Source organism: Tripterygium wilfordii, chromosome 21 (assembly GCF_013401445.1).
Source record: "Tripterygium wilfordii isolate XIE 37 chromosome 21, ASM1340144v1, whole genome shotgun sequence".
NCBI lineage: Eukaryota > Viridiplantae > Streptophyta > Magnoliopsida > Celastrales > Celastraceae > Tripterygium > Tripterygium wilfordii.
The window spans coordinates 15,687,261-15,698,602 of record NC_052252.1 but is presented as its reverse complement, the minus strand read 5'-3'; the positions used below and the strand labels follow the sequence as shown (position 1 = coordinate 15,698,602).

Below are 11,342 nucleotides of genomic sequence, written 5' to 3'. Positions count from 1 at the left end.
GAGTTTAATCACAACAGTTATGAAACACAGTTGAACGAGGCTGTGGAGTTTGGAAGAAGTCCTTTATAATCAAAACTAACATATAAAGAGACCTCTGCAAATGCATCCAATGGCGAAAACTTGAAAATACAAACCGACCAAACAGTAATGATACAGATGCTGTCAACTTCAAAATAAAAAGTTGAATACTAGTGTCCCCCAAAACCATGGACGCTAGTAGTGGTGACAAAAAAAATGGTTTCGAGTCGGACAATATCATGCGTTTACGAAATACTTACATGTTTGGGCCCTAATTCAGATTGGATTTTGGACATAAAATTGATCACGTACATATTGGTTTAAATTTAGACTGGAGACAATAACTTAATACAGGTAAGGTTAGGACAACTAAACTGGATAAGATTTATGTGTTTGGACCCGGATTCGGTTTTAAATAGGACAAAAATTTTATGTTTGGACACATTTCGTATATATAACTTATGTCCGAACTTGGTTCAATCCAGATCAGACAAATTCGACATCCAAATCAGATAAAGTTTTGCCACCCCTAGACATTAAGCATGTGGTTTTATATGTAAGGACTAAAACAAGGCCAAACCAACCAGCCCACGTAACCTCGCCTGATATATGGATCTCAGCTCACTTTCATTAACTAGTGATGCTTCTGCGGCCCACTAGGTTAAACGCAAAAGTGAAACTCGGCCCACTTCAGATAAATGGAGTTGAGCCGATTACAGTTTCAGTTTCAGCAATCAGACCTTCAGATTTTGGGTGACTAAATTGTAAACGTTTGATAACCAACAGTCTGAAAGATGTATAGATGGGTTTGTTTTATCTTTTTATAAATAATCACTCCACTCCACTCGCGCCCCCAAACGGATTTCAAAATCTATTCCCAGTCTCTCTCTCTCTGCTTGCCATTGTCTATCACTTCTCTCTCTAATGGATAACAAAGCAGGTACGAAAACCCCCAAATTTTATCCATATATGTACATTTATACGCGCATTGCATTTCTCACTGCTCTTTGCAGGTACAAGTGGCGATGATCTATGGGCTGAAATCGTAGGCCCTAACCACCACGAACGGAATCGTCAACCACGACAACAGGAGCAATCTGAAGTTGGGGGGGTTTATCGGAGGAGAAAACCCCAAAAACCCTCTCAAAAAGATTTGGACTTGTAAGCCTTTTTTTCTTTGGGTTCGACTGGTTTACTTGAAATGGTATTCTTCCTGAGCTTTTCTTTTTATTTGTGCGTTTGTTTAGAAAACGGGTTGACTCGATTACTATAAATCGGGTGAGTTTTGCTGCTGCAGGCAAGAGGGTCAGTTGGAATCGTTCTCTTTCCACCAGGTTCTTGTTTCCTTTTTTAAAAAAAATTATAATTCTTCTTCCTTTTTTTAGTCTGCCATATTTAATTGTCTATTGGGTTGATTATGACTAATGCCATCAAGTCTTCGCTCAGTGCTAGAATAAGATATCTCTCTTCTTTCTAGTTTCTAGTATGAGTATGCATTAGTGGGAAGAAATTGTTGAGAGTTAAAGTTTGAATTTAATTCTGTAATTAAGATCGTCTGTCCTCATTGATGGTTAAATGCAGTGATGCAACAATCTATTCCAATTGCACAACTTACTTTATGTCAATCTTAATATCGCCGCTTTTTCTTCCACCTCTCATAGTGTTCTCACCTTTAAGTAAGCATTGGAAGAAAGAAGTAAGATTTTTTACATACTTATCATCTGTTTTTTTTTAGATAGAAATCAATTCTGTAATTAAGATCATCTGCTTTTTTGTTGCCTGGATGCAATGATGCATCTATCTATTGCAATTGCACAAGTAGAATGCTGCTGTTAATCTTAAGCTTGCCACTTGATTCTGTTCTCTCATTGCATTTGCGCCTTTCTAATTTGGTGATAAAGACTAAAGACTTGAAAGAAATTGAATTTTGTGTGATTATGATCTGATTCACTTTTTACCCTTGCTCATGTTTGCCTTTTGATGATCTAAATGCTCATGGAGTATATTGTGGCCTTTAAGATATCAGAACATCTCTTTCACTATGATTATCTCTCTGTTGGTCTTTGGCTATGGGATTCAAGCAGAGGGAGGACAAGTATTGCTGTTGGTGCCTGTGTGGTCAATCAGCCCCAAAAGAAGCAGGCTAGAAGAAAAGCAAAGCCAGCCCTTCCCAGAGTATGACACGCTATTCTTTTGTTTGTTACATAGCATGGTGTATACGGCCATCAGTGCCATGCCTTGGCTGCATACTCTTTTGAGTTCTTTTTTTTTTTATTCCCCTTCAGTTATGTAGTTCATTCATTGGTCTATAGCTTGGGTCTCCTTAAACTATTTTACCTAGTGATTTCAGGCTCAGCGATTTAAGATGCTTTGATGTCTAGTCATCTATGTGTTAAGAGTGCCTAAGCAATGTATCTTATCATTTCTTTCCATCATGAATGCAATTGAGATTCTGGTGTTTGCAGGGAAAAGTTGTCCCGCCTCCCAATTTTGAGAAAGAAAGCGCATATTTCAAGGAAGTTGATGCCTTCGAGTTATTGGAGGAGAGCCCTTCACCCAAGAAATTTGGAACGTGGGTGGGCTCAGAAAATCAAACTGATGATGTCGCTATATCATATTTATCGTCAAGATTAGAGAAATGGTTAATGTCCAAGAAGTTAAACAACAATTGTGGGCCTTCTAGCACACTGTCAAAGATATTAGGAGTACCGCCCATGCGTCTGGAATCTGTTGATGATGATGATTTGGATTCTTTAAATTTGAAAACCCCCGAAAAGTCTTCTTCCCATTCCAAAAGTATCAATTCCAGTTTGTTAGAGAAATGTGTTCTCAGAATGGACATTAATTTAGAGAAAAGAAACAAAGTGTTGGTCAATGAACATGTTAATTGTTGTGAAGATATCGAAACTGCAGTTAAGAAGCTCTCTTTAGCATCTGCATCAGTTCCATTTGCTCATGATCATCCATTTTCTGCACTTTTGGCAGTTTGTGGGCAGTCAGCTCCTTCAAAACTGCTGGAAGTATTTTCCAAATACTGGTTCGTTCCTTTTTCTCTTATTCCCTTCCTAGTTCTTACACATATCTTATTTTAGTGTTTTTGTTACTCTTATAAATTTTATCAAGTGTAGTTCATGCATCTTTGAACTGACCAAAATGAGATTCCTGATGCAGTGATCCAAATAGTATTGTCAAAGTTGGTGAAGGAACTTTTGGAGAAGCCTTTCGGGCCGGTAATTGTGTTTGCAAAATAGTTCCAATCAATGGAGAGTTACGAGTGAACGGGGAAGTACAGAAGGTATTCATCATAATCATAATAGTATTGCTACAAGATTTTTCTGATGCAATTATTTATGACAAGAGGTTGGCCAGTGCTTCAATTGTTAGCAAATTTGAATAATTGCTTTCCGGTTAGGAGAAATTTAAGGTGGAATATGTGCTTGGCTTTTAGAGAAAAAATAAATAGAATAGAATTGAGTTATTTGACAACTACTCAATTCTTATGATAGGAATATTGTTGATATAAGTTTCTAGTTGCCCTGAAAGTAATAGCAATTTCTTACCCCCAAATAAGACACTTGTAATATAAGCCTATATCATAATTTAAACTTGAATCTTTTTTGTTTTGTTTTGTTTGAATGAACTTCTTAAGCCTTGTTCCCTTACCGAGTGATTTACAATGTGCAGAGGTCAGAAGAATTGCTTGAGGAGGTTGTACTGTCCCGTACACTTAATTGTTTAAGAGGGATTGATGATGGTGCTCATAATGCATGCACAACATTCATTGAAACATTAGAGTATGTTTTCCACCTAATATGTTTGAATTCTTATCATTTTACAACTGTTTTGGTTACTTAAGGACGCACTCAATCAACTTTATATATAGTTATTTACTAAGATAAATTTGGGACATGGAGAAAACCTTGGTGAATTAAGTAATGCTCTAGGGGGCATGGTAGATTTTTACATTGGATTGGAATGCCACAGTATCTTCTTGCCAAGCCTGACGTCTTCCCTCACTTGGCCCTGCGTTGTTAAATTGGCTGATTTTGGGTGGGCCTGTGTGAGGTCAAAGATAGGATAAAACTGAATTAGTCTAGATGCATGTGGAATTTTTCCTTGAAAATTTCCACATGCTTGGAAAAACATACATGAGGGATTGCATGCTACTTACTCTTTGATTCTACAGTTTACAAGTGTGCCAAGGTTCTTATGATCCTGCATTAATAAAAGCATGGGAAGATTGGGACGAAAATAATGGTTCAGAGAATGATCACCCCAAGGATTTCCCAGAGAAGCAGGTTTTTTCTCCCTCATTTCATGCATGCTTAGAAAGTTATACTTGTTAAGCTCTGAACTCAACCTGTGGTAAGCAAAACGCCACATCCATCACACTAGTGCAAGTACCTATTTTTGAACAAATATTTAATTGTTAAAATCCACTCCATTTTTTTTTTATTTACTATCCCTAATTAGTTTGTATTCAGTGCTACGTTGTCTTTATTTTACAACATGGTGGTAAGGATCTCGAGAGCTTTGTACTCTTGAACTTTGACGAAGCTCGTAGTTTACTGGTTCAGGTACTGTCCACATTCTTTCTTTTTTGGAGTTATTCATAGATCTACGGTCTGTTGTTTATTTTAATTTCCAATAACTTGCAGGTTACAGCTGCCCTTGCTGTGGCAGAAGCAGCATATGACTTTGAGCATCGTGACCTGCACTGGTATAATCATCTAGCTGTCTGTATTAGCATAATGTTTTTGTTCTGCTGATTGCTGATTAAGAATTTTTGTTCAGGGGAAATGTACTTCTAACTCGAAATGACACAGTTACATTGAAGTTTACCCTGGAGGGGAAGCAGATCTTTGTCAAAACTTATGGATTGGTGATATCCATAATTGATTTCACCCTTTCAAGAATCAATACTGGTACAAATTCTTTTGCTTTATTTTATGGTTGCTAAACTGAAGCTTAATTTTGTTTCTTACAAGCGGTCACTTACATTCTCTTTGTGCAGGTGAAGATATACTCTTTCTAGACTTGTCAACAGATCCTGATCTCTTCAAGGGTCCAAAGGGTGATAAACAAGTAAGAAATATAAAGAGAAGTTATAGAGTATACATGATAAACCATGTTTAGCAGATTAGTTGTTTGGTTAATTGGTTGTCAATGACATATGCAGTCAGAAACATATAGAAAGATGAAGGAGGTGACAAATGATTTTTGGGAAGGAAGGTAAATATTATCTATCATATGGATAAAAAGTAAACAACTCTAGTGCACAAGACTCACGTGGAGGGCGGGGTCGGGGCAGACAAGATGTGTGCAAACCCTACCCCCACATAATATGTGGAGAGACTATTTTCGGGAATTGAACCTGTGACCTTTAGGTTGCACCACTGTAACTCTGCCTCTAGGCTACATGTTCGCTTGTTAATTTCTATCATATATATGTTTCTTATATTTTATAGGAATGTGTGAGGCTTCTTTGATGTTGACTCTATTTCTTCATACAGTTTCCCCAAGACTAATGTATTGTGGTTGATTTACTTGGTGGATATGTTGCTCATGAAGAAAACATTTGTAAGTTTTCTTTCTTTTGAGCTAGAAACTTGATCACCATTAATTTGTCTATAGGGAGTTTTTTCCTTTATTTTCTTTGTTTAATTAAACAAATTTATTTTTTTGGCATAGTGCTGCTAGTGGTCCACATTTGAAATGTGAAACATTAAGGGTAGCTCCTAATATTGAATATCTTGATATCCTAATTTATTGGATATGGCTTCCTAATGGGTTAAATTGCTTAGACAGCTCATTTTTATAAATATCCCTCTCCCCACCCATCTCTAAACTGACTTGTGGTATGCCAGGCACGGTCTTGCAAAGATGAACGGGAATTGCGCTCCCTGAGGAAGAATTTAAACAAGTTTCATTCAGCAAGAGAAGCAATATTTGATCCTTTCTTCACCAACTTGTTCGTTGACAACACCGACGTGAATAATGAATAGACAGAGCAAAAGAGGCTAATTTTGTTTTAGAAAGTTGAAGGCTTTTTCCCTTGTACAGTTTTGGGAGTTAGGCTAGATACTTACTGGCATGAAAGGGAAAATCCTTTTTTCAGTCTTAATAGTCAGGGGGATTGAAATACTTGATAGTAATTTATGGGAGCAGAAAGAACAATTTCAACGGAAAGATGAGCTTGTCGAAGTTGTACAGAAGAAAATGGTGGGAGTCCAGTTCCTATGTTTCATATATCAGCATGAATATGTTTTGATTTTATAGATCATCATATTTACTCCATACAACAATGTTGTTTTTGCTCATCTGAGAAATTGAGTGATATAAAGCAGACTTGGGAGACTTTGGTTGTATGTTACTGGATTGCATTTTATGAGAAATGATTTCCTGTTTTTCGGCTGTGACCTAGTCGGATAAGGAGCTTTTGATAAGTCAATTTGAGTCAAGGAGCTCTTGATAAGTCAATTTGAGTCGATATAAGAGGTAGGTGATTGTGTAGGTACATGCCAAATTAAAGTTACTCTCTTTGAGTTGCTATTAGACTAGCTTTGGCTTTATACTTTTTCGTATATGTGTGTGTATCATAGATTCATTGAATACTAAAATCAGAAGCCTATTTGTAACTAATCTGATTGGAAATGCAGGAACTGCAATAGTAATGTTGTAAAAAGATGAGGCTGTTTTGGTTGGTGAGAAGGTCATTTCCAATTTTCTTTAGACCTCAAAATCAACTGAGAAGATGTACAAGATGGATGACCATGTCAGCCTGTGCTTTGGCTGGTATAATGTCTGATGCAAACATCTTAAACACAGCGAGGGTCCAAGCCCAGGGCAATACGTATGCTTATGCTGGTTGAACAACTTGTTCCATCTCTTTGTGTCGCTAAGCATGGTTATACGCAGTTTGGTGGACACCCTGTCCATTTGGTGTCTCGTTTTTGTTTGCGGGCTGGGACAGAAAAATATTCTGTTTCCAGCTTTACATGAGTGATCCAAGTGGAAACTATTGTGGTTCGAAGGCTGCACTCCAGTAGTTGGGGCAAACAACCAGGCAGCACAATCCATTCTTAAGCACGACCACAAAGATGATATCACCAGACTGACCAGAGGAGTGACGATGGACAGCACAAGTCTGACTTCAGAAAAACTCGAATCAGCTGAGCTTTTCCTTATGCCCTCATCCCTCCGGGAAAGTTAAATATCAGGTATGCTTACCTGATTCTCTAAGCAAGCTTCTTTATGAATTTGGAGTTACCCAACCTGCTCCTGAAGCCTCTTAGGTTACTATATTTTAGTAAAAGCGAGTTTCAGAACTGATTTTGCACAATATCAAATTATCGACTAATTAATTATCTACTTCAGTGGATATGACATTCTGCTTAAAAACATGAGATGGTCTATTGCTGCGGTATGATTGTTCAAGGATATTGCAATACTTGAGTGGAGCTTTTCTACCTCAGTGGATATAGCATACCTGTTTGGAATGGCTTATGCATATCATATCTGGCTATTTTGATAAACATATCATAATGATTTCTTTGATTTCTTTCTGAATATTTACTCAGTCAAACTGTGCTGCCAGCTTGGTAAACATAGAATTATGACATACAAAGAAAGGCAGTGGATAATGTATACCATCAGCCAAAGTTTCCTGGTATTGCATTTCTGCCTCGACTGATGCTACAGCTGATGATTTTAACAATCAATGTACATCAGAATGGGATTATTGGTGGGAATTGATAAGTAATAAGGTATTACATGAATTGATTAATATGAACAATGTAGTTTCTATATCTCTAACAGATTACTTCAACTTATATACTTTCTTCTGCTTCTGAGATGACTGTTAAGTGATGTTCATGGAATGGCATTCCTGGCATACCTACATTCATTCTTGCTCCCTTGTTGGCAGCAAAGGGATTAGGAGGCAAAGTTAAATTCTCATCTTCCCCTTCTAACATTTGAACCACAACTCTCATGGAAGGGCGGTCTGCTGGATTCCACTGAATGCACCAGAGCCCAACAATCATCAACTTCTTAGCAGTAGTAGGATCAACGTCTTCATCAATTCGAATCACTGGCTCTTCTCCTTGACTTAGTTTAGTATACACCCACTCTGGAAAGAATACTTGACTGGTTTTCTCAACTGTGGCATCGACGTTTTTCCTTCCCCCGACCATTTCAAGCAGCAACATTCCGAAACTATAAACATCTGACTTGTGTGAGGCATTGCCAAAGTTCCTTGAAAATACTTCTGGTGCAATGTAGCCCATGGTGCCCCTTGCTGCAGTCATTGAAACAACACTTTGATCCTTGGAACACAATTTCGCCAGACCAAAATCGCAGATCTTTGGATTGAAATTTTGGTCTAGCAATATATTGTGAGGCTTGATGTCGAAATGAACAATCCTCTGTTCGCAGCCTTGGTGAAGATATTCAATTCCTTTGCCTATGCCTAAAGCGATACCATGAAGCTTCTCCCAACTGAGGGATTGATCTTTGTTGCCATTTTCTGAAAATATGAACTTCTCTAGTGAATCATTTGGCAAGAACTCATAGACTAGAGCTCTTCTGTATCCGTCAGCACAATAACCAACCAAGCGAACCACATTAACATGGTGAATTCGACCCATTGTACCCACTTCGTTGATGAATTCTACTCCATCTCCTTTGGAATTGACAAGAATCTTAACTGCAACTGTAACTTCATTAGACAGCTTTCCTTTGTACACAGTTCCGTAACCTCCTTGACCCAGTTTATCTTTGAAGTCATCTGTAATCGTCTTGATGTCATTGTAAGTATATCTTGCAGGCTTAAAAGCCTTGTAATCCTCCAAAAACATCTCAACCCTCGCTTGATTCTCTTCCTGTATCCTTTTTGCTCTGTACGTACTGTAAAATGCTAAGAACAGAATCACAATTACGATGGTACCGAGGACGGAACCTGCAATTAACAGTATCTTCCCTACATCTGCAGAAGAGAGAACAAAAAAAGATGGAGCATTGTCATTCTTTGTCCATAAATATTTGCTGCACACAGGCACAATCTGGTTCAAATCTTAGCCAATTAAGCCTAGCCTACCAATGTTTTTGCAGGTAAGACTGATATATAAGGTAAAGAAAATCAGTAAAGCAGAACAAAAAATGAAGATTATACCCGTCTTTTCTCTTAGCTTTCCATAACACTCAATCTCATTTTTTGTACTGGTAGTGTTCAATCTACATTTCTTGTCTTCAAATTCACAGGTCCAGCAGTCTGGTCTTGTCCAATTCAATTGAAGAACATCACTTCTGTCATAAACAATCTCCCTGGGAACTGAGAAAATGTCGTACATTTTCTCGCAATTCAAAATGGTATCGCTGGAATCATATATATAGCTGTCTGAAGGAACAGAATAAACCGGGTCTCCTGGGGTGCTCTCAAGGCAAGTCACCCTATCATATCCTGTTGGACTTGAACTACCAGAACAGTAGAAAAAAGTGACGTTATACACTGATAAAGTATAATAATTGAAAGGGGAGGCTGATATGTCGAGGTTTCTAATGCTCCTTTGTGGGCAATTATCGGGGTCAGAGACATCTATCACCTTGGACTCGTAATTTATTTTCTGGACTATGAATTTGACTGAACCTGGCAACTCCAACACAGGCTGCTGATTTTCATTGCAAGAGAGGTCAAATCCAGGATAGCCACAGTGACTTGGGTGCTTCCCCTTAATCTTGAAGGGAAACCGGACAGCCGGACCACCGCGGCCGCACTTTATCTCAGAGCACTCATCTTGGCCTGTTGTTGTGACTGCCAATATTAGCCAAAAAAAATACAAAAGCATTTGATAGGAGATGCCCATCTCAGAGCTTTTAGCTATTTGGTTTTATATTAGTAGCCCAGATTTTCCTTCCATAAGTAGCCACTTAAGTCAACTTGACTTAACCATAACCGTGTATCTGTGATCATGTTTTTCCAGGAAATAATGGATGAACCAATGTGTATTTAGTCACTGATTCATAATGAATGGACCATACCCATTTTTTGTTTTTTTGAAAGTTTTGATGCTGACTTGCTGTGAAGAATTTTAAAGAGGGAAGAATAGTAGTAGTAAATGACAAAGACTTTGACTTCTTGACTCGTGTTGTGGAAATGGACGTTGGGTGAGCCTACACTAATGGGCCTAGCAACTTGCGTTTGTAAAGTGTTGGATTAAGAGCCCAATATCTCAAAAATCCAATGGCTCATGAGGCCATCTGCATTCCAACACTTATAATCCAATAATACATTGATGAAGATCTTTATATCTTTGGACAAGTTGGGTTGAACTCTGGATAGATTCAGCGCAGTTCACATTCCAACAACTATATGATATTATTTGATATGGGCCGAAACCCTCACGAATTTATTCCTCCAGCCCCAACATCCTCACTTAAGCCCACAAAATTAGTCATACTTTATTAGATTATGAAAACTATTTACTTACTAGCTGGTCCTTTTCTTACCGATGTGGGATCTCATCACCCAATCACAAATATATATATATATATATATATATATAATCATTTGAAAAAACATAGCATGTCACATCGAGTTTTGGATTTGTTCTTTTTTTTTTCTCCCTAAAGATAAGATCAGCGCACTCGTAGAAAACGAGTGCTTTATTATTTTTATTTATCGAAATCTGACAAATGGACAAACATTTTGATCAATCGCACTACACTAACGCTTTCAAATAGAGGTTCGCGCGATTGACAAAAAGATGAAATTACGAACAATGCTTTTCATTACTTCAATGTCTTGAAAATTGAATCGAAACATGAAAGGAATTGTCTCATTGACTAGAGTACTAATGTTAATTAAAGTTTGACGAACAAGCTTGATCCCTTTTTTTTTTTGACCGAGTCACTCACTATCTAATCCAACATGTCTTTCAGATATCTGAGTAGGCGTAAAACTCGGACATGTCTTTTGGGATAACTGAGTGGACATAAAACTCAGGTTGTCAGAACAATACGTATCACACTGACAATAGATAAGACTGTGCCAAAACTCATGCGGGTGAAATGGGTATCCTAACCCCTCCCCGGAAGTGGGTCCGAAATCAAGAAAAATATTGTCAATTTGTTCGAACTTCTAATCTTGACATCACCTCCTTATGTCCAGAAAATATAACAAATTGAGTTATTGCTCCATGGTTTGATCACCCTTGTTTTCAGGGTGAGGGCAGTCAAATCACGGAGGAACTTTAGGCTGACCACCTTCTCACCATTCAAGGAGGAGTTCGGCTAGCGTGGTATTCATTTTTTGTTCACTACAAGTA

The 11,342-nt window shown here is 37.9% G+C and overlaps 2 protein-coding genes and 1 pseudogene across 3 annotated transcripts; 2 read left to right on the top strand and 1 right to left on the bottom strand.

Annotated features, from left to right (window-relative positions):
* The first annotated feature begins 759 nt into the window (after positions 1–759).
* Positions 760–6,425, top strand: LOC119989353 (serine/threonine-protein kinase haspin homolog). 2 transcript variants are annotated; one of them, XM_038834804.1, is made up of 15 exons: positions 760–958; positions 1,032–1,179; positions 1,266–1,352; positions 2,103–2,193; positions 2,484–3,055; positions 3,190–3,313; positions 3,703–3,812; positions 4,205–4,316; positions 4,503–4,595; positions 4,677–4,738; positions 4,813–4,943; positions 5,033–5,103; positions 5,198–5,250; positions 5,532–5,598; positions 5,886–6,425. In XM_038834804.1, the coding sequence occupies exons 1-15, from the start codon at positions 943–945 to the stop codon at positions 6,021–6,023; spliced, it is 1,875 nt and encodes a 624-aa protein (XP_038690732.1). In that variant the 5' UTR covers positions 760–942; the 3' UTR covers positions 6,024–6,425. The 2 variants fall into 2 exon arrangements, 1 of the variants encoding a protein (XP_038690732.1); XR_005465795.1 differs by lacking the exon at positions 5,198–5,250 and having other exon boundaries at positions 5,886–6,027.
* On the top strand, positions 6,112–7,460 carry LOC119988001 (annotated as a pseudogene).
* A 203-nt stretch (positions 7,461–7,663) lies between these two features.
* LOC119989354 (rust resistance kinase Lr10-like) lies at positions 7,664–9,950 on the bottom strand. Its single transcript, XM_038834805.1, has 2 exons — positions 9,191–9,950; positions 7,664–9,004 (listed from the first exon to the last, which is right to left on the bottom strand). Exons 1-2 carry the CDS (start codon positions 9,879–9,881, stop codon positions 7,848–7,850), a joined length of 1,848 nt encoding a protein of 615 aa, XP_038690733.1. The 5' UTR covers positions 9,882–9,950; the 3' UTR covers positions 7,664–7,847.
* Between the last annotated feature and the right edge of the window lie 1,392 nt (positions 9,951–11,342).